The sequence below is a fragment of the Thamnophis elegans genome, chromosome 3 (genome assembly GCF_009769535.1).
Source record: "Thamnophis elegans isolate rThaEle1 chromosome 3, rThaEle1.pri, whole genome shotgun sequence".
NCBI classification, from domain to species: Eukaryota; Metazoa; Chordata; class Lepidosauria; order Squamata; family Colubridae; genus Thamnophis; species Thamnophis elegans.
Genome location: NC_045543.1, coordinates 22,979,862 through 23,006,513, shown reverse-complemented (window position 1 = coordinate 23,006,513; position 26,652 = coordinate 22,979,862). Strand labels below are relative to the sequence as shown.

The 26,652-nt window shown below is 39.6% G+C and overlaps 1 protein-coding gene across 1 annotated transcript; it reads right to left on the bottom strand.

The window, feature by feature from the left end:
• Positions 1–5,468: 5,468 nt before the first annotated feature.
• NDUFAF5 (NADH:ubiquinone oxidoreductase complex assembly factor 5) lies at positions 5,469–24,929 on the bottom strand. Its single transcript, XM_032214365.1, is given in 13 exon segments — positions 5,469–6,311; positions 7,380–7,416; positions 7,418–7,451; positions 9,192–9,230; positions 9,233–9,274; positions 10,702–10,762; positions 12,909–13,106; positions 15,974–16,013; positions 18,703–18,806; positions 18,908–18,955; positions 19,848–19,911; positions 22,053–22,093; positions 24,656–24,929. Coding segments are annotated over 13 exon segments (1,044 nt in total). The 5' UTR covers positions 24,902–24,929; the 3' UTR covers positions 5,469–6,221.
• Positions 24,930–26,652: the final 1,723 nt, after the last annotated feature.

Genomic DNA, 26,652 nt, shown 5'->3' with positions numbered 1-26,652 from the left:
TGCGTGAGTGCATGGAGATATTTCCAGAAAGAGACCATCTGCAGCTGGTTTCCCATTTGATTTCATTCCTGATTCTTTCATTCTAGCATGTTAATGCAACTTGTTTAACCTTGGCTTCCTGAACCAATCACAGGAGTTGAGTTTGTGTTGCATTCTGCCTTAAATCATAGTCTTCAATCTAGAATAGCTTGGCATGCTAAGCCAAAACCAGATAAATCCAGTGGTTTGATAAACCTATGAGTCCACTCAGTGAAAATGTCACATATTAATGGGACTGATGCAGAGGTGGGTTGTTCCCGGTTCGCCCCGGATTGATCGAACCAGTAGTAGCGGCGGCAGGAGACTATGCCCACCTGCCCGATGCTTCTGTGCATGTGCAGAAGCTTCTGCGCATGCCCAGAAGTGTTGCATACACAAGTGCACCCAAACCGGTATTAAACAAATTGGCAACGCACCCTTGGACTGATGTTTCATTGATTTAAAATATTAAAAGGCAGCATTAGCCTTTTATATAAAAGAAGCGGAGATAATAGTGGCTACATAAAGGAACAGAGACTTTAGTCTTCTTTGAAAATATAAGCTTGAGATTTGATGATTCCGGGCGTTATCCTGGAAAGGGTCATGTGGACACACACTTGAATAATGTAGTGAAATTTCAAAAACCAGAGAAAATTTCAGAGATTACCTCTTGAGGAACTCCTTGACATATTCAATGACTTGTACAAGTATTATGAAGATTTTTTTCTAATTGAATAATTTATAAAGGTTATAATTCTGCTTTTTTAACATTTTAACTCATATTGTTCTGATTATTTAATGCAACTATATATGTTCAGTACATACGTATTTGCAGACCGGAACTAATCTTGATTTTGTCCAACTACAGTAATACATATCTGAAAACACTCAATGCCGCTAAAGCAATAGCCTTTACATGATTTCTGCACTATAGTTGAAGGCGTAGGACAATATGTTAATTCTCTTTGCCACAAATTATTTGTAGCATACATATTGTTGTAAATTAATTATAAATAGATCCAATTGATGTTAAGATATCATTTTCAAACCTTGGTGCCATGAAGGTTCACACATTGCATATGAGAAGTTATGAACCATAGTTTGTTGAACATATCACAGTAGCCTGGTTTGTATATAATACAAAGCTATAAGTGAGCTCATGTATCATGCTAAGCCCAAACATATAAGCTCTGTCGTTAATTGTTTTAGTATTATGTAAACTAGGTCACAGACATTTGGGCCAGTCTGTTTAATTAAAGGACAGAAGAAGAATCCACAACTGAGCTCAGCTGTACAAAAGGTGAATGAAAGGATATTATAGTTTAACCAATCAAGCTAAGCAACCATGTCCTGCTAAGAATAATTCTTGCATTTAATTTCATTGTGCTAATATAAGACAGCAGTCGGAGTCTTCCACAGATAATTATTATATTGTTATATTTCTTTCTAGTTCATTAGTTCATAATCCTTAGCTCTTTGATGAATATCAGGTCAACAGACTAAAATTAAGGACAAAAGAATGTAACCATAAAAACTGCACAGTAATAGGATGGGGTAATAGGAGTACTGAAATCTAGTTTTGAAAATGTGAAAAAGATCAAATATTTGGGACATTTAAATGCTCAAATGGATTTGTTTCAACTATTTGAATCTTTAGACACTTACTCTAAAAGTTTCTTCATTATCTCCATGTTCTAAGCTCAGTAGCATTAAGTGGCATTCTGTATCATTAAGTTAAATACAATTGTTAGGCTTTATAGAATACACTAAGCCCATGATAGCAAACCTATGGCACGTGTGCCACAGGTGGCATGCAGAACCATTTCTGAGGACACACAAGGCGTTGCCGTGTCAGCTTGTGTGCATGTGTGCGCTGGCCAGCTGATTTTCGGCCTTGATTTTTGGCTGTTTTTCACCCTCCAGAGGCTTCAGGGAAACCTCCCGAAGGAGAAAAACTGCCCAATGTGCAAACTGGAAGTTCAGGAATGAACTTCCGGGTTGCCCGTTGGGCCGTTTTTCTCCTCCGGAGGCTTCAGGTAGCTTTCCTAAAACCTGCGGAGGGCAAAAAACGGCCCAACACGCCTCCCAGAAGTCCGGAGGCTTCAATGAGGCCTGTGTGCATGCAGTGTGTTTGTGCACACATGTGGAAGGGGAGCATTGCATTATGGGTGTGGACACGCACATGCACGACCACCCCCATGCTCCTGCTTTTGGCGCACCTCAACAAAAAGGTTAGCCATCACTGCGCTAAGCCATACAGCAAAACTAAAAACTACAAGGACTGGATTCACACAATATACTAAATTTCAAATAAGCCAAACTAATTTTGAGTACAGATGTACAAAACTTTTTGAATTTGAAAAAAAGTGTTCCATCTGTATTCTTGGCTTGATAGTCTTGATAAACCAGAACGCTTCCAATAAGTTTAGAACAAGGAATTTGAAGCTTGCATTGTTTAAAATCATTTATATACCTATAATATTTGTGAAGTAACCATCCTCTGCTACCAAATGTGATGTTCCCGTGGGTCGTCCATGAGGCCAATGTTGAGAAAAGACAGGACACGAACTTTCTCGAGATGGAGCGACCCAGATTGGGGGTCTGAGAGCCCCTTTTATTGAGATAGGACAAAGGCAGGAGGAGCAATAGCATGTGCTTAAAAACAGCCTGTAAAAGTACAATTTCTAATCTACTGCTTCAGGAAAGTTCTTTCTATATATGGTCAAATCCTGGACGTCAATGGTAGGGCACATCTCAGAATGTTATGTTATTCACTATCAGGATGTTATGGCTTTCTAGGAGTTTGTTTTCTCCTGTGTGATTCAGCGTGACTCTGCAGGCCCTAGTATGGACTAGGCCATGGAGGACACACACCTACACAAGGAGTTATATTACACAAATATTAATTCAGCATTATTGTGAAAGTAGGGAAACTCTAAACAAGCAGTAATAGACACTCAAGACAAGTGTATGCAGTTGCATGCAGACATCTTGATGTGTGATTGGTTCATTCAGAGTTCAGCAATACTGCAACTTATAGATTTTGAACAGGTGAAGAACTGCTTCACTGAGTTCTTTCCAGCAATTTCTGAGTATTTAGCTTTTCTGTACCTCAGTTTCCTCATATCATTATGTGATTTCATTTCCTCCACATTGGAAGAAAAATTATGGATATACCTGGAAGAATGAACAAGTCTGGTCGATCACAACTTGCCATGCACACCAAAAGTGAAATATACCTCCTTTTTAAGGCAAATTAGACAACCCGTGACCCATTGGATCATTGTTTTAGATATATTTTCTTCCCAAATTCCTCAATTATTTCAGCAATGACAGAATTTCCAATGTACTGCTTTCACTGGAAAATTTTTTATAGTTATATCTTCACTTGAAAATAGGCCCTTGTTGAACTGCATAGCATAACCTAAAGAGGTTGACCACAGGGAATGTTTTATAATATTCTATAGTACTGTATTATGTCACACAAATGTTTGTGGTGATTTTTACATCATAAAATGTTTTATAAAATTTGCCAAATGTCAATTCCATGGCTGTTATATGTTTTGAATTTACGTTAGACCATTTGAGGTACCTTGGTTCAAAAATTGTTGCTCTACAATGCACTGTTTCACCCAATTAAAGGTTACAGACACAAGAGTTTTGGTAGTATATAGATCAGTTGATAAGCTCTTCCAAATTATCTCTCGCCAGCTTGGCTGGATTCCCACAACATAATAGGCTAAAATGTGACTGGCTTATGTGTAGATCACAGTGATGTGCAGTCAGGGAGGCAGGGCCTCACCACTGTCGTCATGAAAAAGAAAAGAACATAAAAGGAAAAAGGCTGAGCTAGTTGCTGCCCAGAGTCACAGTGGATGACTCTGCTTAGTGCTTAACTGTTTAAAAAAGCTCTAAAAAAAGTGCCCTCTGCAAGAGGCAACAGAACCATGTGCCTTCATTTAGTCTATCTTTATGATCATTGAGCAGAGGTAAGCAAGGGTTAAAAGGCGAAAAATTTCTTATGTAGTAGATGAGCATGTGTTCTCTTCGCCCCCCTCCTGGAGAAAGCACTTTTTTTAGAGGCTTTTTTAAACAGTTCAGCAGAGTCATCCATTGGAGGCTCTGGCAGCAGCTAATCCAGCCTTACTTCAGCAGCTTTTGCCTTTTTCTTTTTACCTTTTTACATTTCATCATGGCAGACAAGAGGAGAGTTGAAATCCTCTGTGAAACAGCTGGAAAAGGTATGTGGTCGGAGGGAGGCATTCAAAATTATTGTAATTTGTAAGTAATTTTATTATTATAAGTAATTTATGTGTGTGTGTGTGTGTGTGTGTTTTACTGGGACTTTTTTTATGTGGGGCACAAAGGGGAGGTGGGAAGAGAAGAAAATTGTGAATTTATGACCAATTAATTCGAGTAAAGCTTACACCATCTGCTCTAAATGGTTGCAAAAAATCTTTCTCCCACCTTGCAAAGGTGGCATTTGGGGGGGGGGGGCAGCTCTCCCCAAATGCGGCCGCCGCACCCATTTGCTGGCTTCCAGTTTGTTCCGCAACCTGTGGCCGGGAGGTGAGGCCGAGGCGGCCTCCTCCTGCTCTCCTTTCAGTCTCGCTTCGCCCAAGGCCCCACTTCCGCCGCCGACTCCTCTGCCGACACCCAGGCCTTTGTGGGCCGGCCCTGCTTCCTGACCCCAGCACAGCTCAAAAGTTAGAGAGGGAGGCGCAGCTTGGAGGTTGGGAGAAGGGAATGGTGGTTCCACGGCTTTAAGTGGTGGCAGGGCCCCAGCGGCAGGGCTTTAAAGTCCCGATGCCGCATCCGCCATAGAGGGGGACGCATCCCGCTCTATGGTGGACGTGGCGGCAGGGCTTTAAAGTGGTGGCAGGGCCCAGGCGGCAGGGCTTTAAAGTCCCAGCGCTGCGTCCACCATAGAGTGGGACACGTCCCGCTCTATGGCGGATGCGGCGGGGGGGGGCTTGGTGGAGCTTTCGAAAGCCGCACCGGGGCTTTGGCGCGGCTTTCCAAAAACTCCGCCGAGCCCCGGCGCTGGCAGACATAGGCGGCTTTTGCCTGCTTGCCTCACCGGCCATGAACCTCACCGCACGTCACTGGTAGATCAATGTGGAGTTAATTCTAGTAAACTATGGTTCAGTTAACTGTGCAAGCACAAGACTTATTTTATACACAACAGGCACACATGCACAATATACAGTAGGAGGAATTAAGTGTAGCAGCTCCGCAAAATGCTGAAATCATAATATTACAATCAAATTATGTGGCTTATGATTTTTTTTACTGGAAAAAGTTAACAGTTTTAGAAAATGCAAAGAAATAGTGGTAAATCTTTAGATAATTTTGCTGCAAGTCAGCATACATGCCCAACATAACTGTCTAATGCAACATAAAAACTCTTTTATTTTAGATAGTTGAGGAAAAAAAAATGAAAGAAATGGTTGCAACCAAGAAAACATTGGATCTTTATTATTTTGGCTGGAATATGAATGTCACAGGGTGGCAAGATGGGTAAATGCTTCTGTGTGCATCATATCCACAAGTAGCTCAAGTTAACAGATGTAATTGTGCAATGATACATTTCTCTAACCATACCATAATGCATGTGATGTCATTGTGGCTTGTATAGTTACCTATGGATAACCATACAAATAGAAGCCGAATATTCCTTTATTCTTACATATCCCTACTGTATACAACTACATTACATTTCATCTCAACTCTTCACTGGTGGGCCTTGGGATCCTGGCCAACAATCTAAGCCCTATAAGGATGTGGCTTGTCATAGTGGAAGAGCCCACTAGATAACAGAAGGTACATTATCTCACAGAAGGTACAAGAATTGCAACCAGTCAGAATTAGACCTTCCAGGAACAACTATCCAAGTCTCCATCATTCATTTAATCTTTGATTGATAGAGGAACCTCTCATATTTCTCATAGGCAGGTAATATGTGTACAGATAAAATATGCATCCAGATAAAATTGGGCAATTTTACTAATATCATTTGCATATAAAATATGCAAATGGTAATAGTAAAATATAGCCATTGACAGGGTAACAGCATATAGTCCCCCACCCTTTTTTTTCTAGGCACCAAAGTAGGTTTGGGGGAAATATGTTTGTTTGTCAAAGTTAAAGGTAACTGTTAAAATCCAACAGGCTATGTACAATTTGTATTACTATATATCATGTCAAAGGTTTTTTTTGCCTGAAATAAGTTCATTTATTTTTCTCAGATCTCCAAATGATGCTGTTGCAGAACCTCTCGGTGCTGGTTGTGCCTGAAAAGGAGAAAAAAGTTGTCATTTTAAATATAAGATCCAACTATTACCCTATTTTTCAGAGTATAAGACGCATCTTTTTTCCTCAAAAAGAGGCTGAAAATCTGGGTGCGTCTTATACACTGAATACAGCATTTTTTGCCTCCCAAAGCCCCACCCCCTTCACCAAAATGGCCGTGCATACCCTTATGGAGGCTTTCAGAGAGCTCCTGGGGCTGGGGAGGCAGAAATGAGCAAAAAACGGGCCGTTTTGGGGGGGGCAGTCCCTGGTAGCACTCTATAAGCCTCCATAATGCTATGCATGCAAATTTTTGGACAAAAAACAGGCCCATTTCGTGGAAAAAAGTGGCTGTTTTTGCTTTTTTGCCCCCCCCCCAGGAGCACTCTGCAAGCCACCCCCCAGGCTATCATGCCTTTTATTTGAAAAAAAAGGGCCCATTTTTGTGAAAAACGGGCCATTTTTCAGAGGTTTACAGAGTGCAAAAACTTTTTTTCCCCATTTGGAAGACTCTTTAACCGATGAGAATTACATTGATCAAGTGCTGTGCCAGCAGAAACAAGTCTGGTTTGTCAGCAATTTCCTTCTCCAGCCATGGATAAATACACCTGGAACATCTACCTACCTATTCTCTCTCTCTCCCTACCTACCTACTGTATTTCTCTCTCTCTCTCCATCTACCTACCTACCTACCTATTCTCTCTCTCTCTCTCTCTCTCCCTACCTACCTACTCTCTTTCTCCCTACCTATTTACTGTATTTCTCTATCTCTTTCTATTCCTCTTTCTATCCCTCTACCTACCTACCTACACACTCTCTCTCCCTACCTACCTACTGTATTTCTCTCTCTCTCTATCCCTTTATCTACCTACCTACCTACCTACCTACTGTATTTCTCTTTCTTTCTCTTCCTCTCCCTATTTTTTTTTATTTGCCTCTTCAAAACCTTGGTGCATCTTATACTCCGGTGCATCTTATACTCTGAAAAATACGGTAAGTAAAATATTATGATAACCCTCATACATACACTTATTTAGCTACCCTACATATAACAAGGAAGGTAAATTTACCTGTGATTTGTGGAATTTCCATCCTATCATATAATATCTGAAACGTTGCTGGTATTGTCCCATCCTTATTTCCTACAGTTCTGTAAAAAGAAATATTTTGCATTTATTTCATTGCAGCAACAAGAAATACAGCAGAAACCTACCTAATCTATTAAAAATAAGTGATTATATACAATTCAAGGCAGCTTGATGCTTCAAAGGTATTGGTTCAACTTCCAGTGCCAGCAAATTTATCAACTATAAGTAAAGGTTCCCCTCATACATATGTGCTAGTCGTTCCCAACTCTAGGGGGTGGTGCTCATCTCTGTTTCAAAGCCGAAGAGCCAGTGCTGTCCGAAGACGTCTCTGTAATCATGTGGCCGGCATGACTAATGCCGAACGCTGTTACCTTCCCACCAAGGTGGTCTTTATTTTTCTACTTGCATTTTTACATGCTTTTGAACTGCTAGGTTGGCAGAAGCTGGGACAAGTAACGGGAGCTCAATCCATTACACGGCACTAGGGATTCAAACCACCGAACTGCCAACCTTTTTGATTGACAAGCTCAGCATCTTAGCCATTGACCACCGCATCCCTTTTATCAACTATATTTTATCAACTTTATCAACTATAGGAACTACAAAAGAGAACACAAGGGGATGCAATGGGTTCATTGGAATCACACCAGCCCTCTTGGCTTAAATTCCTCTCCCTTTCCTGTCTTTGAGCTGAACACAGGTTGTGCTACTCAAATGGGACACTGATAACAATGGCAATATGTGAGAAAAATCAACAAAGAAGGGTAACTTTTAATTATAACTGTGTTTTACTGACTGTAGCTTTCCATTCTCTCTTTAGTATTAGGGCCAGTGGATTAGACATCCGTGCTTAGTGAACCTTTTTGAATTTTCAATATTTCTGCATAAATGTGACTTAAAACCTGATTTGTTCGCCACACAAGTCCTAAAGCGGATAAATAAAATCCTATTAAACAAATGAGTCAAAAATGTTATATTTGCTCATTTATTTACTGGAGAAAATTATCCAAAGCTATATATTTGTGTGTGGTAAAAGAGAGTGGGATGTTTTTATAGGTAGTCCTTGACTTGTGATTGGTTTTTAAAAAAAATAGTTTGAAGTCACAACAGCCTCAGACAAAGTGACTTACAACCTGTCCTCAAAATTATGGTTGTTACATCAACCCATGGTCATGTGATTGCGATTTGGGCACTTGAGAACTGGCTTGCATTTATAACAGTTGCAACAGGTTCTGGTCACATGTTCACAATTTACAATCTTCCCAGCCAGCTTCTGACAAGCAAACTCAATTGGGGAAGTTGGATTTGCAACCACATTAAAATGGTCGTAAAATCGTGTTCAGTCAGGTAATGATTTGCTTAGAAACCACACTGCTTTACTTGGTCTCCAATTGTGGTCATAACTCAAGGACTGTATGTAAGACTGCTCAAAGAGGGACACTAGCTACAGAAAGCAAACTTTTTCACAAACTTTAAAGCAGCAGAGAAAAGATGGTGGGGCAGAAAAATTGCATGAAATGAGCAAGCTTGAAAATATAGAGCGACAAAATCTACCTCCATGTGATAAAGTTGTATTATTTCAGAGGTTCCCAACCTCCAGTCTGCAGCCTTATGGTGGGCCACACCCTGTTCGTAGCTGAGTTGTGGAGGTGATGGGCAAGTGCGTGTGTGAGGAAGCTGCCTTTTGTGAAAATGGAGAGCGGGGGCGAAACCATCTCCTCCCCTCCCTCGCCACTTCTGCCGGTCCACCGAAAAGGTTGGAGGCCACTGTGTTACTTAGTAGAAAGCTCATACCTTTATATATTGTTGCAGCTGCCAACATAGTCGCTCTAGTATCATAGTTTTCCTGTTCCAACAGCAATTACTTTCTCCCATACCTAAAAACAGTTTAGGCTTTAAAAGAAGATACAGCACCACACCATCAGTTGAATATTATTTCAGCAATATGAATAGGATCAGATGAGTGCAAATGTTTTAAAATAACACCAAAGATCTTATTTCTGCTTACTCAAAGACAAATTTATCCATCAACAATGAGGTTAAAATGCAGAACTGCAGCCCCAATAAGTAGACTTTAGTTCGAAAATCTCCTTATAAATTTATATACAGTAAGATTAATGAACCCAGTGAAAACTGGGACCTATACAAAATAAAAAGTACAATTAATATGATTTGCCAGCAAACAATTTTCTATGAAAATGTCTTCGGAACACCTGCAGCATAAAACTTCCAATATATACATATACCTTCCTTCTACAACAGAACAATGTTTTATATGTCACCTGGGAGATAAACTCCACTAAATTCAATGGAATTTATTTCCAGCTAATTGTGCTTATGCTTCTCTTTAATGCACAGATTAATCAAGATAGTTACAACCCAGCTCGCAAAACATTTCCTTCAACTATTTTAAGGAAGAAAAGATGTATATATGATTAGCTTAAATGGAACCAGCAAATTGGCCTTCAACAAATCTATAATTTAGACCCACAATATGCCTATAGGAATGCATGGATCACTGCTATGGCTTATTTATTTAAAAAAGTCACTCTGGCACACCCTAGATCAATTCAGAGGTGAGAATCTTTTGAGGGAAGGGGCAGCATACAGCTTTTTTCAACTCTCTTTGTGGAGGAAGGAAGGGGGTGCTAATAGTGCCATGGTGTGGTGCTGCAGGGTACAACTTTTTTGGGGGGGCATGCAATGGTGTGATGCCTGGAGAAAAGAAACAGAGCTTATGTCCCAATGATGCTTTTGTCATCTGATCCCCATGCCCCCTTCTCCTTTGCCACCCCCCTGTAGAGGCAGCCATAGGGTGGTTAACAGGGAGAAAGGCAGCTGCGGCCTCTAAGAGATAAATTGCTATAATTTCCTTTTTTAAAACCCTCCCCAAATTTGGAGGATGTCCAAAAATAATACCCACCCCCAAATTTAACCATTTTACTATTAACCTCTTTGGCATAATTTCAGAATTTGCCACCTATTTTAAAAATGTGAGCATAGCATACAGTGGTTTTTGTTTTTGACTTTGAGTAAGTTAAACACAATATGCAGAACTGTATACTATCAATCTTAACAGGATATGAAAAGTAGACTGCAAGAATAAATTATATTATGCAAGTCCTGAAATGTGCATTACTTCTATATTTATATAGTTTCTATTAATTTCTCCTGAAAGAGTGTATGCATTCTCATCAATATACTTCAGAATTCAATAATAACGTAATGAACCCTAATTTCTTTCTCCAAATGAAGTCAAATCACTTTGGTAACTCACTCTTTTAAGAAAAAATCTGGAACTTGCCTTGTAGATCAGCCATAACTTCAAACATTCCTGGATAGTTAACTTGGATTTCATCTGAATCCTGGAAATAGTAAATAGATTTCTGACAATCCCCGAACAAAACACATTTAATCTAAAAATTTATTTAAAATAAATAAATGAGGTCAAACCCAATATGCTAATTATATTTTTCCCATCTTACATACCGCTGCATATCGTAGAATACTTTTTTTAAAAAAATTGAACTGGAGAAGCACCTATCAATGAAATGCTAACATTGCACATTGACAAAAGAATAATCTATTTGGCTAAGAAAAAAAAAAACCTACAGCAAACCCCAACAAATGGTAGTTTTACTCCAGGTTATGGAAAGAGTAGTAGTCCAGCAAGCTAGATAAACAGAAACCTGAGGCAATAGCTAGGAAAGAGATGCTGGGCTTGTATACCACACTAAGCCTTGTCATGGTTTGATTGGCTATTGTGGTTGGCAAATCAAAGACTGGGATTTGGTGTTGTGTGTAAACTTGGACAATGTAGTTCATTTGACAAGCTATGGCTTATTGAAATGTGTTACTGAAAATCATCCCCTCACTTCCTTTCTTTCAGTCCTTGGGATTGTAAGGTTGGGGGACTTCAACCCAACTTCGCCTCTGCTGGAGACTTGAAGCAGCCCAGTAGTCCCTAACCACTAAGTTCCTAACAGGTACAGGATTGACCAACTAATTAGGAGCCTGATATACATTAAAGGTCACAGACTAGATCTAGTTTCTGATATGGGCAGACACAAAGAAACTGGAAAATGTGGGGGTGGGATATTAAATTTCACCACTTCTCATAGAGCAGTGTTTCTCAACCTTGGCAACTTGAAGATGTCTGGAATGCTGGCTGGGGAATTCTGGGAGTTGAAGTCCAGACATCTTCAAGTTGCCAAGGTTGAGAAACACTGTCATAGAGGATATTTTCTTATTATCATTTCAATTTATATGCTGCCCAATCCCCAACAATTCTAGGCAATTGCAATAAAAATGTTTTAAAACATTTTGTTTGTTTGTTTTAAAGGCAAACAAAACAACTGTACAGAGTAAAAATGGCAAGGATGACAAAAGAAAGATGGGAACAATTTAAAAACAAATCCACACAATGCAAAAGGGCGGTTTCACTCACTCACCAGTCAGATTACTCTCTGTCTGCCATGGAATTTTACAGCATGACCCCACTTTCTCCACATTGGGGGAAAGATGGGTCAGAGGGCATTTGGAGAATCTCCCAAGAGTCAGGTCTGCAGTTTGATTATGGTCACTCATTGGAATAATGGGTCATGTAGGGGGCTGAACTAGATTGCACTGGGGCAACCTCTCTCTTCCCGGAGATCCACTGCAGTTTTTTGGTTTACTGAGGAGATGAGAGACATGAGGTGGTTGAGAAGATATCTGAACACAGCTGGAAGGCCCACCTCAGGTCTGATCGGACATTGATACAAGCTCATGTTTAAACCATACCCAAAATATGTTGCCATCCTAGTACTTTCCAGTAGTCCTTATAATGCCCCTTTCTCAACAATGTTTGACAAGACTGGCATCTGAAGGATTGCTGTCAAGAATTAGCATTAAAACTGCTTAGATTTAAACTGCTAGACTTCACCTGGACTAACACAATGAAACTTTGTGAGATGCAGGGCACCACGGTCCCTGGGGATGCCAGCCCCCACTGTGCTCGCCACCTCCTGTGCAGGACACCTCCAGGGCAGCCCCGTGGGTCTAAGGCTGGCCGCGTTCCAGCCCAGGTCGCTGCCATCAGGTTGTAGATCGGCGTCTGGTCAGCCTGGGCTGGGCTGAGGCGCCATGGGCTTCTCCTTCACTGCTTCCAGGGCAGCCTCGCAGGCCAGATAGCAATAGCAGTGGACTTATATACCGCTTCATAGGCCTTTCAGGCCTCTCTAAGCGGTTTACAGAGTGTCAGCATATTGCCCCCAACAATCTGGGTCCTCATTTTACCCACCTCGGAAGGATGGAAGGCTGAGTCAACCCTGAGCCGGTGAGATTTGAACCGCTGACCTGCTGATCTAGCAGTAGCCTGCAGTGCTGCATTTAACCACTGCGCCACCTTGGATGCCTTGAGTTTGATACCCCTGCACTACAACTTAAAAGATTTCTTTCAGTCAAAGCAAGATAATGCTTAACATCTGTTGTAGTTTTCTGGAATGTTCATTTCTTGTAATGGATAATTACCACTGTCAGTGTGTTGAAGCCAGCTCTTCCCAGTAGATGTCCTAGATCACTCACAGCTGTAAAAGGGGATACATGTGGGGAAAATCCACCTTCTCTTTCTAGTTCTGCTAGTTGCAAAGAGCAGCGAAGCTCAAAGAGTGTGTCTCCCCCAAACATAGAACCAATAAATACTCCATCAGGTTTAAGGACTCGGTGTACCTAAAATAAATCATAATTAAACCAGGCATTAATAAAGATCTAATATATCCCTAGCTACATTTTGATGCTAAGGTCTTAATTCAGAGTAAACTGAAAGTCACTGTACAATACTTGGACCTACTTCATTCTTAAATTCCACAAAATCTCACTGGATATGTAACACAAGAAATATTTAACTAATGCATTTGTGGAAATTAGTAGAATTGGAAGGGGCTGCCTAGTTTGGTGTAAGGATCCAAATTAACATATCTCAATTATTATGAAAAGTATTATATGGGATAAGTTCAGCAATTTCCCCCAAACATCTGGATCAATATACTAATTCAGAAGTGAGCAATCCTTTTGGTTCTGAAAATTACATGTAGAAACAGCTACAAGTCAGAGCTATACATCAATAATACACACACACATGTAAAGGTAAAGGTTCCCCTCGCATATATGCGCTAGTCGTTCCTTATTCTAGGGGGCGGTGCTCATCTCCGTTCATACGCCGAAGAGCCTGTGCTGTCGAAGGCACACAGAATGCTGTTACCTTCCCATCAAAGGTGGTTCCTTTTTTTCTACTTGCATTTTTTACGTGCTTTCGAACTGCTAGGTTGGCAGTTATGCAGTGCTAGGGATTCGAAACGCAGAACTGCCGACCTTTCTGATTGACAAGCTCAGCGTCTTAGCCACTGAGCCACCACGTCCCCTTACACACAAATGTATATGCATGCAAAAAGGGGCGTTCCCCAAAACACAGCAGACTCCCTTTCGAATGAGGAAGAATAAATATCCGGGTGCGACTCCTGGCAAAAGACTTTAACTTCTGTATCCAATTAACTTCAGCCAAGGTTTTCTAGTAGCAATCATAACAGCAATAGCACACAGCTCCACAGTGCTTTACAGCACACTCTGAGAGGTTTGCAATATCACCATATTGCCCCCAACAATCAGAGTCCTCATTTTACTCTGGAAGGGTGGAAAGCTGAGTCAACCATGAGCTGGTCAGGATCAAACTCTTGGCAGTAGGCAGAGTCAGGCTGCAATACTGTATTCTTACCACTGTGCCACCAAACTTCCAATATTATTATCCACAGGAAAAAAGCACAAACCTTGAGACAGGATGGGAGAGTAAGAAAGGAGTAAAAAAAAAATTGCACTTCTGTTGTTGCTGCTACTGCTGCTTCTAATAGCTGTCAGAAGAGCAATCTTTTCTTTCCCATCTGGTAATCCATTAGTAGCAAAGAAAAAAATGTGGGCCATCTGGGTTGTATAGAGGGACCATGGTTACATGTGGGTTATGGATTACCGAATTCTGCTCTGGACTGGACTTTAGGAGCCGAGATGGTGCAGTGATTAGGGTGCAGTACTGCAGGCCACTTCAGCTGACTGTTATCTGCAGTTCAGCGGTTCTAATCTCACCGGCTCAAGGTTGACTCAGCCTTCCATCCTTCCGAGGTGGGTGAAATGAGGACCCAGACTGTGGGGGCGATATGCTGACTCTGTAAACTGCTTAGAGAGGACTGAAAGCCCTATGAAGCAGTATATAAGTCTAACTGCTATTGCTATTGCTATTTATCCACTTTGCTGTATTAACTGTGAACAGGTGAGCACATTACAGGTAGACTGTGCAGGTAGTCCTTGACTTATGACTGTTTGTTTGTTTGAAATGATGACAATCTTGAAAAAGTGTCCTACAAGCTGTCCTTGAAGTTACAACTGTCATATTTCCTCCTGTGGTCATGTGACCGCAATTTGGATGCTTGACAACCTGCTTGCATTTATGATGATTGTAGTGTCTTGTGGTCATCTAACCACAATTTGCAACCTTTCCAGCCGGATCCAACAAGCAAATTCAATTGGGGAAGCAGGATTTGCTTAATAACTACTTGATTCACTTAGCAACCATGTGATTCAATTAACAATTGCAGTGATGTGCTTAACAACCATGGTAAAAATGGTTGTAAATCAGATCCAAACATGGTCCCAATTGTAGTCATACGTTAAGGACAACATTTGGAGAAGATACGACCTGTATCAAAATATTATAGGTCAGTATCTCTTTCAACCTGATTTCTGTTAGAAATAAGCTCAAGGAGGCTATTTTACTCCACTCCTTTCCTTCTTTGCCAACTCACACTCAATATATCATAGCTTTAAGGTAAAGGTAAAGGTTCCCCTCAAACATATTCCTGACTCTAGGGGGTGGTACTCATCTCTGTTTCAAAGCTGAAGAGCCAGCGCTGAAGACGTCTCCGTGGTCATGTGGCCGGCGTGATTAAATGCCAAAGGCGCATGGAACGCTGCTACCTTCCCACCAATGGTGGTTCCTATTTTTCTACTTGCATTTTTTACGTGCTTTCAAACTGCTAGTTTGGCAAAGTTGGAACAAGTAACCGGAGCTCACTCTGTTACGCGGCGCTAGGGATTCGAACCACCAAACTGTCAACCTTTCTGATTGACAAGGTTAGGCACTGAGCTGATTGAAAAGTCTTAGCCACTGAGCCACCGCGTCCCTCTATAGCTATAGTTATACACAATTATATAATTATATAAGCTATAGCCATAAACAATTCTTCCTGAGTTTAGGATGCTTGTTCTTACAATGTTATTGTTGCTTTAGGAATACACTGATGTAGTTTCCTTGGCAACTGTAAGGATGTAGCTTATTACTGCCACCTTCTGGGATGTCATTTCAACCTCTCAGTCTAGTCCCGTCTTCTTGTCCTTCTCTCTTCACAGAGCTAACTCAACCTGTACTAGCGTAGCTTCTGAGCCCAAGTAAGGTCAAGCAGGAGCTGCCATCTGCATGCTAAAACGATGGTTAAGATTGTTATTGTCTCCACCATATCAATACTTTATAGGGAGGGGACAGGTGTACTTACTTCATACAAGGCTTTGGGAAGATCATTGACCCAATGCAAACTAAAAAGTAATTACAATAGAAATCAAGTTAATAAAAGGCAAAAAAATCTCTTTCACCAGTGTAAATTTTAGATGGCAAATTCAGATTGGCGTATTGGCACAAGAAAAAATATACCACACCAGAGCTGCATTTACATAATATACTAAGAGAATGACTTTAAGTAACATAAACGCATGCGGCATCATTTCCGCTGTGCATTTCACCCAAAATTTCAGTTTCACTATATTGTGCAAATTCAAAACAGACACCATCCTGGATCTGGATTTAGCTTAAATACATAGTGATGTAGAAACTAGTATTCAAACTTTCCTCATTTTTTTTTTACTGCAGATAACACACCACACTTCCTAAAACAGTGTTCTGGAAAGGCTGCAGGAGTATATGTAGTAAAGTCAATTTTCTTCATATTAATCTTCTGGCCTCTCAAATATAAATTACCGTATTTTTTGAGTATAAGATGCATCTTCCCCCCCCCAAAAAAAGAGAGTGAAAATCTTTGTGCGTCTTATACACAGCATTTTAGCTGTGTATAAGACGCACCTCCTTCACAAAAATGGACGTGCAGAGGGTTTGGGAGGTCTGCAGAGTGCAAAAACGTTTTTTTAAAAATTACCTCCTCAAAATCTTGGTGCATCTTCAAAAGGTCTTTGATAATGTGAACTGGAAATTTATGATAATGCAATTTCAAATGATGGGATTTGGTGAGGGATTTATAAATATGATCAAAACAATATACAATAACCAATCAGCAAAGGTAATGGTGAATGGTGAGATAATAGGAAAGATAGAGATCACGAAGGGAACTAGACAAGGTTGTCCACTATCGCCATTGTTATTTATACTGACACAAGAGATTTTGAACAGAGAAATACGACAAAATAAAGAGGAAAAAGTAATTAAGGTTAAGAAAGAAAAATATAAGCTACAAGCATTTGCAGATGATTTGGTGTTTATTATGGAAGATCCAATAGAAACAGAGCCAAAGATAGCTGAAATAATAGAAGAATATGGAGAAGTAGTGGGCTTGAAGATCAATAAAGATAAAACAAAACTTTTGGTGAAAAATATGACAGAAAAAAACAGAAAAAAGGGTTGATGGGGAAACTGGATATACAGGTGGTGAAAAAAGTGAAACATTTGGGTATTCAACTGACATCAAGGTGTGTAACACTAAAGGTGTCGGTGTTCCAAATATCATGCAGAATTAAATCAGTCCAAGGCAGAGCTATCCTTAAAGTTCCAATTTAATAAGACAGACATGTTAGCACAAACTGTGGAATCCCAAATCTAAAAGCTTCCTGGGATTCCACCCATATGAAAGTAAATAGAATTTAGACCAGAGATATTCTTATTAGGTATTATCCCAGAGAAACTCAAGAAAGAGGATACCTATTTGATTATACACATAACTACAGCAGCAAGAATTGTATTTGCCCAAAATTGGAAATCAAATAAGCTACCAACAGATGAAGAGATAGTAAAAAAGATATTAGATTGTGCAGAGATGAATAGGTTGACAATGAAAATAAAGAATAAAGAGGAATCGAAGTACTTTAAGACATGGGGAAGATTCTATGATTGACTAGAGAAAGGAAACTAGAAAAGAAAATAGGGAGAAGATATAGACCCCAGATGAGGCACTGTTAAATGGAAAAGGGGGAGAAGAAGGGGAAAACAGAAAAGAAAATATTAAATATATAAGTATACAGCCAAAAGCGAGATATAAAGGGGAGGAAAATATAGCTAGGATAGATTAGCGAAGGTAAGGGAATAAGAAATGATATCAAATTATATTTGGGTCTGTGGAAATACCATCCCAAGGAAATATAAACTGAGGTTGGAAAGAGACACCTACAATAATAGAAAAGAGAGAGAGAGAAAGGAGGAGAACATGAAAAGAAGATGGGGGAAAGAAGAAAGAGGCAAGGAGAGTAGGATGGAAGGGGGAAGAAGAGAAGGAGAGAGGGTAGGAAGGGGAAGAGGAAGAGGAGGAGTGGGAAAAAGGCAAGGGAAGAAGGAAGAGGAAGGAGAGGAAGAAGAAAGAAAGTAGAGAAGGGAGGGAGAAAAGAAAGGGAAAATGAGGTTGTGTTACAACAGGAAGAAGGGACGGTAATAAAGCAACCCAAATTGTATATTATAACCTATTAAATAAAATAATAAATGTATAAGAATGATAAATGAATAGAAGCATGACAACTATGTGAATGTATACTTAAAATGCTATGTAAGAGAATTAAAAAAAAATCTGAAAAAATCTTGGTGCATCTTATACTCCAGTGTGTCTTATACACTGAAAAATACAGTACATTTTCCAAGCTTGTTCTTGTAGCAGGCCAGATACTGTAGAAGATGGCCAGGCTGAGCCCAAGGGAGGGGTCAAACGCATCATCAGCCATGAGTCCCTGCGTGCCCAACAAAAAATCTGAGTTCAGCCTACCTTGAATTTCTTCTTAACTCTCGTTTCTTTCCTTTGACCATTAGTAGTTCAGATTCTTGTCGAGAGCTTTAGCTTTCAATGAATCTTTATACTCATTTGAACTACCCAAATCTCTTGATTTCCCCGGTTCTTGACAGATATTATACTAACACACATAACTGCAACCTCAGGAACAGTATAGAACCTAAGGCTCCCAATTACAAAAATCACTATTCTCATTATAAATGTTTCTGTCTACTTTAATTAGTTACCTCAGACTGCTGACAACAAGATTAAATGTGTTTTCTTTGAAAGGAAGAAATTCTTCATCCGCTATGATATTGACTCTTGGTATTTCTGACTCTATTGTGTTCTTCTAAATCGGATTAAAAGAAAAATAATTTAGGACTCCAATTAAGAAAATTTATCTTTTCAAAAGCACAAGTTAATATATGACAAACAGCATGCAAATCTTACCAGAGCATTTTCAGCGACATCCGATTGAAAAAGCCTTTCAACAACATCCTGAAAGAAAAATAGGTGGTAAATAATTTACAGTTATTTTATTGATTTTACTTAGGAAGCTTAGTTAAGTTTGTCTAGCCAGAAGAAAAATAAGAGTAGCATGTTGTATGTGATAAGGCTGTTTCTTCACTTAAGCATAATATTGTATGTTTGTGCCATTAAACTATTTATTTGAGTTTGTTGTTTTGCTAAAATAATACTTCTGAAACATTGTATTTTAAATAATTGATCTATGGAACTACAGTCACTAGTCTAAAACTACCCCAAAACATTTTGGAAAAGCAGGTATTTGGGGAATCAAAACATACTCAAAACTACTTACCTCTATTTCTTTATCTGAGGAAAGCCATTTTAATTAGTTGAAAGAGGCTTCTGATCAGACATAGAAAATATAATTAGGATTCTCTGCCCGCCCCAGAAAACCCCACATATTCTAAGGAATGGCAATTAATTCCAACCTTCTGCATAATTGCTTAAAAATCCAATTGAACCAATGAGGCTTACTTCTTTGTAACCCTACAGTATATCAAAAAGCTGAGACTGTAAGACACAAAATGATTAAACAGGACTGACATTTGTTACATCTTATTTTGAGCATGCAACAAAGGCTTGACTGATTGCTTAGGTCAGTTGTCTGATTCAAATTTACAAGGTTAGGCAGGTTCCCACAACATATTAAGTCATGATGTGATCTGTCTAGCTGCAGCTTCATGCCTTGTAGAAACCCAAGCATTCTGGTTTATAACCCATGGTTTATTATTTTGATGTATTGTGTAAATCAGTCAAATGTGATTTCAGTAGAAGAGAATATTGTTATTTATTAAGCAATCCACAATCTAACGGTGTGCTGCATGAATAAAACCAAACTACAAATTAAAAAAAAGCTTAATACCTTGTTTAAATGCTGAGCAATGTAGCTTCGCCCACACCCAAGGTCCAAAGCAAGGGGAAATGTCCTTAAGAATGAAAAATAGAATAGGATTAAGGTGCAAAACTGAAAATCAATCTATTTTAACCTACATTTCAAAGATGTATTGCCTCCTTGGAGTGCTGATATACGGCTTAATCTGATAGCTGCAACAAATCGAAAACAGGCTTCTTTCACTGCAGAAAACATTTCTGTTTTTAGGATTATTACGAGACTTTAAATTCCCTCTAAAATGATATTAAGCTTATTTTAGGGCTCACACTGGTGGAAAAGTGTGGGAATATTTCCCACATTTGGGTTACTGTGTTTGAAAAGTGTTTCCTGGTCGAAAAGTGTGAGAATATTTCCCAAATTTGAGCTATGTGGTTGATGAAGATTTCCAGAATCCCCAAACCAGGTATGTTATGCAACTGGAGGTGTCAGATTTGTCCAGTCTTTTTCGATATGCAGAGTGAGACCAATGAGTAATATTTACAGTGAGATCTGAGCTTCATCTAAGTTGTATGAATAGACAGAGATTCCAATTAAATAGAAACACAGACAGAAATGTACTTTGTCATGTCTCCACTCAACAATCTGGGCCAACATTATTTTTATAGGAAAAGGGATGTGAGATTTTAATCACTGACTATACCTTTGGTTACTTCAATCAAACATGCCAGCAATGGTTTTACAGTTCTTTTGAGCTTCATGAGCATCAAAACTCCCCCCACACTCCAAGGATTAAATCTCTTTTGATAGAGGCATGATTCACTTCTACAATCCTGTGTCAAGAAGACCATGTTCTGAGAAAGGCAACCCAAGTGTGCAAATGTACAGGAAAAGCCCCACAAATTCACATCCGGTTGAAACATTTGACTCCACTGACTCAAATGAGACAATTATCCTAGAATTTGATGTAATTTTAAAACATTGTCTCAATATTTACAATACAGGTTTGAGTCAGGACTTGCTTGTGCTATATGCTGTTTGCTTGACCAGAATTCTTTTATCCTACAGACAGCTCTGATTGCACTGTAGGTCACAATACTTCAAGATTATCTATTTTATCAGTCCTGGCTCAAGCTGGCTGCGAGCCCAAAATTAAACATAGATAAAGTCTCTGGCAAAAAGTTATAATGCAAAAACAAAAAGCTCTTACAGCAAACCAGGTTTACAGAAAGCAAATCACTTATCCAAGTGCCTCTTTGAATCTCGATGAACCACACACGATGAACGACGAACCATGAACGAACGTTGACTTCTGCCACTAAGGTGTGGCACCATCCGTCTTTTATCTGCAGAAGACAACCCTAACGAGCAACAGCTGCTCATTATTCCTGCATCCTGACGCAACTCACAGCAAGCTGCTGCTGAGTCACAACATCTATCTATCTATCTATCTATCTATCCATCTATCTATCTATCAATCTATCTATCTATCTATCTATCTATCTAAATGGCTCTGTGTGTGTGTGTCTATGTTCCACCATAACTCTGGAACACCTCGAGCAATTTCAACCAAACTTGGTACACAGATGACTTATTCTCTGGAAGCAAATGCTGAGACAGTAAGACACCCCTAACACTCCTTGGTGTGTGTGTGTTCCAGCATAATTCTGGAATGCCTGGGCCGCTGAAATGAAAAGGAATGAATTATATCTAGTGTCAAATCAAGTACTTTTGACAGTGATAGTGTGAAGTGATAGTGTGCATTTTGGATTCAAGTTAGTGTGTGTGTGTGTCTTTGTGTGTGTTTCAGCATTACTTTGACTTGACACTATAGATATAATCCATTCCTTTTCCTGTCTAATACAGGATTAGAATAAATAAGTACCCGGGCAATGCCAGGTTATCAGCTAGTAGATAATACTAAAGAATTTACATTTTTTTTCTCCTATCCCCATATCCACAAATAGATCTGTCTGCCATTTAAGGAGCAGGACTTTAAGATAAGTGAGAGACATCTGATCAGGCTTCTGTTCAGAAAAAGACAGAGCAACATAGTCACATCTGCTTCATAGATCAGAACTTCCTTGTCCTCATTTTTCAATACTGACAAGATAAAATGTAAGGAACTTCAAGTAACAAACAAATTAGAATAATTTTACATTATACATATAACAAAATTTATATTATACAGACAAGGCACCTCATTTTGTAGAGAAAAAACACAAAATAAACTCTTACTTGGCTATGTCAAACACACGATCGGCCATCCTACCACCAACCTAGAATACAGGGGAAAAAATGTCTATTAGACACTGGAGGCTTTCAAGGAGACTGAAAAGGCATTTATCTGTAATAGTATAGGATCTCCTGCCCGAGCAGAGGATGGGATTAGAGGACCTCCAAGATCCCTTCCAACTTTGTTATACTGAATTCTAAGATAGTTTTGCTATTCTTTGCAATCTTAATATTTGGCATAGAATTTGGGGAAAATGTTGAAACTATTACAATAATTCACACTTCACGGCAAGCCACGGCATTAGGGCTACCAGAAGCAGACTGTAAATAATCCAGATGACCACTAGAGTAAATGTTGTCTATTCTTTGCTGCCATCATATGGTCCAAAAAGGGTTTGCATCCTAGTTCTGATAATTCTAATAATGGAATTGTTTCATAGTACATTGGTACCTTGGTACTCAACTGCTTTGAAATTGATTGAATTTGGCTGACTGTAATTTATTCAACAACTTACCAAGGATGAACAAATTGTGGCATCTAATCAAATAAACTGCAATTTGTAAACATTTTTGGTATCAGTTTATTAATTCTAAGGTATCTTTTGTTTTGTTTTTTTGATGGCATTGTGTGTTTTTTAGTGTCACCAATACTTTGAGTTAGTGTTGACTCATGGCAATTGCCTGTGGTTTTCTTGGCAAGGCTTTTCAGAAGTGGTTTGCCTTTGTCACTTTCCTAGGACTGAGTGTGAATGACTGGCCTAAGGTTAGCCAGCTGGCCTTGTGCCTAAGACAGCAATAGAAATCAATGTCTCCAGGTTTCTAGCCTGGTGCCTTAACCAACTATAACAAATTCTTGCCTTTCCACTGCTTGTCTTTCCATTGATAAGCAAGGCAGTTGAGTTGTGCCCAATTTTACTAATTTGCCTTGGTTGTTAAATGAATCATAAATACATGGCAGTTGTCAAGCTCCTGAATTTTAATCATGTAACGGTGGGAATGGTGCAATGATCATGCCATATATCACTTTTTCAATGACTTTGCAACTTTGAATAGTCACTAAACAAATGCTTGTAAGTCAAGGACTATCTGTTTATGACACTGGCGGCTTTTAGAGCATGGCTAGAGAAAATGTTACAACAAGAAATAGAATTTAGACCAGAGATATTTTTATTAGGTATTATCCCAGAGAAACTCAAGAAAGAGAATACTTATTTGATTATATACATAACTACAGCAGTGAGAATTATATTTGCCCAAAATTGGAAATTAAATAAGTTACCAACAGATAACTTATTTAATATTTATTAAATAAAGATACTGGATTGTGCAGAGATGAATAGGTTGACATTGAAAATAAAAAATAAAGAATAATCTGTGTACTTCAAGACATGGGGAAGATTTTATGATTGGCTAGGGAAAGGAAGCTAGAAAAGAAGGTAAGGAGAAGATACAGAACCCAGACAATGCACTATTAAATGGAAAAGGGGGGTGGGCAGAAAAGAAAATATTAAATATACAAGTATATATTTCAGAGTGAGATATAAAGGGGGGCATAGTTAGGATAGATTAGCGAAGGTAAGGGAATAAGAAATGATACCAAATTATATTTGTGTTTGCGGAAATAGCATTCCAAGGAAAAATAAACTGAGATTTGAAAGAGACACCTGCAACAATAGAAAAAGAGAGAGAGAGAGGAAGAGAGAATTAGAGGAAGTTGGGGGGAAAGAAGAAAGAGGTAAGGAGAGGAGGATGGAAGGGAGAGAAAGAGAAGGAGAGAGGGTAGGAAGGGGAAGAGGAAGAGTAGAAGAAAGGGAAAGGAAGAAAGAAAGGGAAGGAGAGGAGGGAGGAAGAAAATAGAGAAGGGAGGGATGGAGAAAAGAAAGGGAAAATAAGGTGGTGTTATAACAGGTGGAAGGGATGGTAAATAAAGCAACTCAAACTATATATTATAACCTATTAAATGAAATAACAAATGTATAAGAATGACAAATGTAAAGAAGAATAACAATTATGTGAATGTATACTTAAAATGGTATGTAAGAGAATAAAAAATAACAAAATTTATAATAAAAAAATTGTTTACATCTCATGTACATCTTCATCACTAAAGGTCAAAATCAAAACGACCTTGAATCTAACCCCAGCCATTTACTTACTTAACTTTATGAGGGTGATTAACCAATACAAGAGAATTGGTATTCAAATGTCCACGTCCCAAACTAAATCGACAATGTCAGAATAGTTAAGACAAGTATATACAGACCCCCACCCCCTCCAAATTACTAAAAGAAAATACGAAATCAAAATAGGCTAAAAGGTTCGCTCAGGCTCCACATATATCTCCAGCAATGTATCATCGTATAAGGTTTTTAAGACGTGGCTTCCATTACAATATAATGTATTCGTTACTGCCCGAAGGATCTTAACAATATTGGCTGTTTTTGTTTTTTAAGGCACTGGATGCAATCTCAGCAATACAATACAGTGCAATGGAGGCCGGATTGCTTGGGGCTTTTCTCTGACAACAGAACCGTAAAGTATTTTCAATATTTTCCAAGCAAGAATAGGGAGCGCCCTGTCATCTCCTCTCGCTCCTTCGCCTCTACCTCTTCCCGCAGGTACTCGCAGCGCTCCGCGTGAGGCTGCCCGGCTGCCCAATTCTTTTGCTTCCTCTTCATCTGCCGGTCGAAAGGGCTGAGGGCTCCGGGACCCGTGACGGGACGAGACCCCACAGCCCCGGGCGCCGAAGGGCTGAAGCGGCGGCGGAACCAGAGCCCGCCGGGTGTGCCTCTCGCCGTCGCTGTCCGCAGACGGCAAAGGCACGATGCCCGCAGAAACGCCTTCGCTTCCATTGCTCCGCCGGCGCCAGCTTTGCAAAGACTGCTAGAGCTAGTAAAGAGAGAGCAACAAACGCCTGTCGGGTTCGCAATATCGAGCTCAGGTCACTTCTGCACGCTAGCTTGGAGCTAGAGGAAGCAGACAAACCTATTTGAAATAAACGGATTGACTCATTTATACTGCATATTTAAGTAGAGGAAACATTCGTGTTTTTTTTTACAATAAATCTGAGAGCGAAGTTTCTTAACTTAGGGGGCTGGACTAGAAGACCTCCAAGGTCTCTTCCAACTCATTCTATTCTATTCTAAAAGTAAAGATAAACCCTGCTTGAATTGCTTGAAAAAGGCAGGTGGGAAAAGCATAATAAACACCTCACTCCTGAGTTCACCGCACCGGCTTCTTTTTATGGGTTTAGGCTATTTCAGTCTGCTGTGATGATCCTTTGAAAAGTAGAGAGAGGCTAAAATCAATGCACTTGAATAGAAGTTGGTGCAAGATTGCTATGTAGTGTACAAGCTTTTTTGATCCAGAAAGTCGATTAAAATTCTGAAAGAACAGGAAGTAATAGAGGAGAAATAAGCAATAGGTTCCTGTATCAGTTACAGGTAGGATTTATCTAAACCATTGTAGGAAGTTATCACCCAGCCCTCTCCCAGAAAAATGAAATACCCTAGGAAATATTGAAAAGGCAGAATATTTCTCTCAATGTGAAAAGGAAGAAACATGTTTCAAAAAGACAAAGTAACTCTCCCTGCAGCTTCCTGCTCCCCACCCACTTTGTCCATGAGCCATTAAAGCCTGAGCTAGTCCCTTTACATAATAAAGAGTTCTCCCCTTCAGCTCCAAGGTGATGGGATTAAGGCATGATAATATTGGCCCTTTATCCAACTGACCACATGGCATCTGAGAATTCAACCAAACCTGGACTCGGCCTAGAAAGTTGCCCCTGCATGGCCCCATGTGAGTCTGACAACCAATTAGAATACTTTTCTTGCACAGGAGCAGGAGGCAGATAAGTGGGGCCGAACAGATTATAAAAAGCCCTGCAAGCCCCTCCCTGGACCCTTCTTCCTCACCCAACATCTGGAAGCATGTGATCACCTTTTTTCCCCAGGACCTCAAGCCTTGCGGTCCTGTCCACCATTAAAACATTAAACCATCTTTCTAAGCAGCCTCCATGCCTCCAGTGTCTTTTTCCCCCTTGGAGCCGAACCCAGAAGGACATTTCTTCAAACACCATTATGTGCAAAACCAACCCATTGGTTTATTCAATAAACCATAAACAAGTATGAAGTGTGAAATCAACCCTAGCGTGCTTTTTGCAGGACACCCAGGACTACCCAACTAAACTTCCCTCTGGCTTCTAGGAAGAATATTAGTTTGCAATTTCTGCTGACTTGCACCCTAGGGAAATACTACAAATATTATAACAGAATAACAGAAAAATTACTTAGAAGCTCTGTTTATATTAGGTATTTACACATTTAATATATTGTAGCTATTGAATAAAGCCAATTGCTAGGATTCAGCAACAGCCCAAAACATAAACGGTTTTCATTGGCTCTGTTTACATGACATATTGGGCTTCAAGTTACGCAATCACAATTTTATAGAGGAATACTAATTCAGTCTAAGAAACCTAAGTCATGATTGCCTTAAGGCTTCTCTTTCAGCCTCATTGTAGTTAAAATATTGCAGCACTGCATCTCTGAGCTCCAGTATGAATGGTGAAATGCACTACAGTATTATTGTAAATTGTATCTCT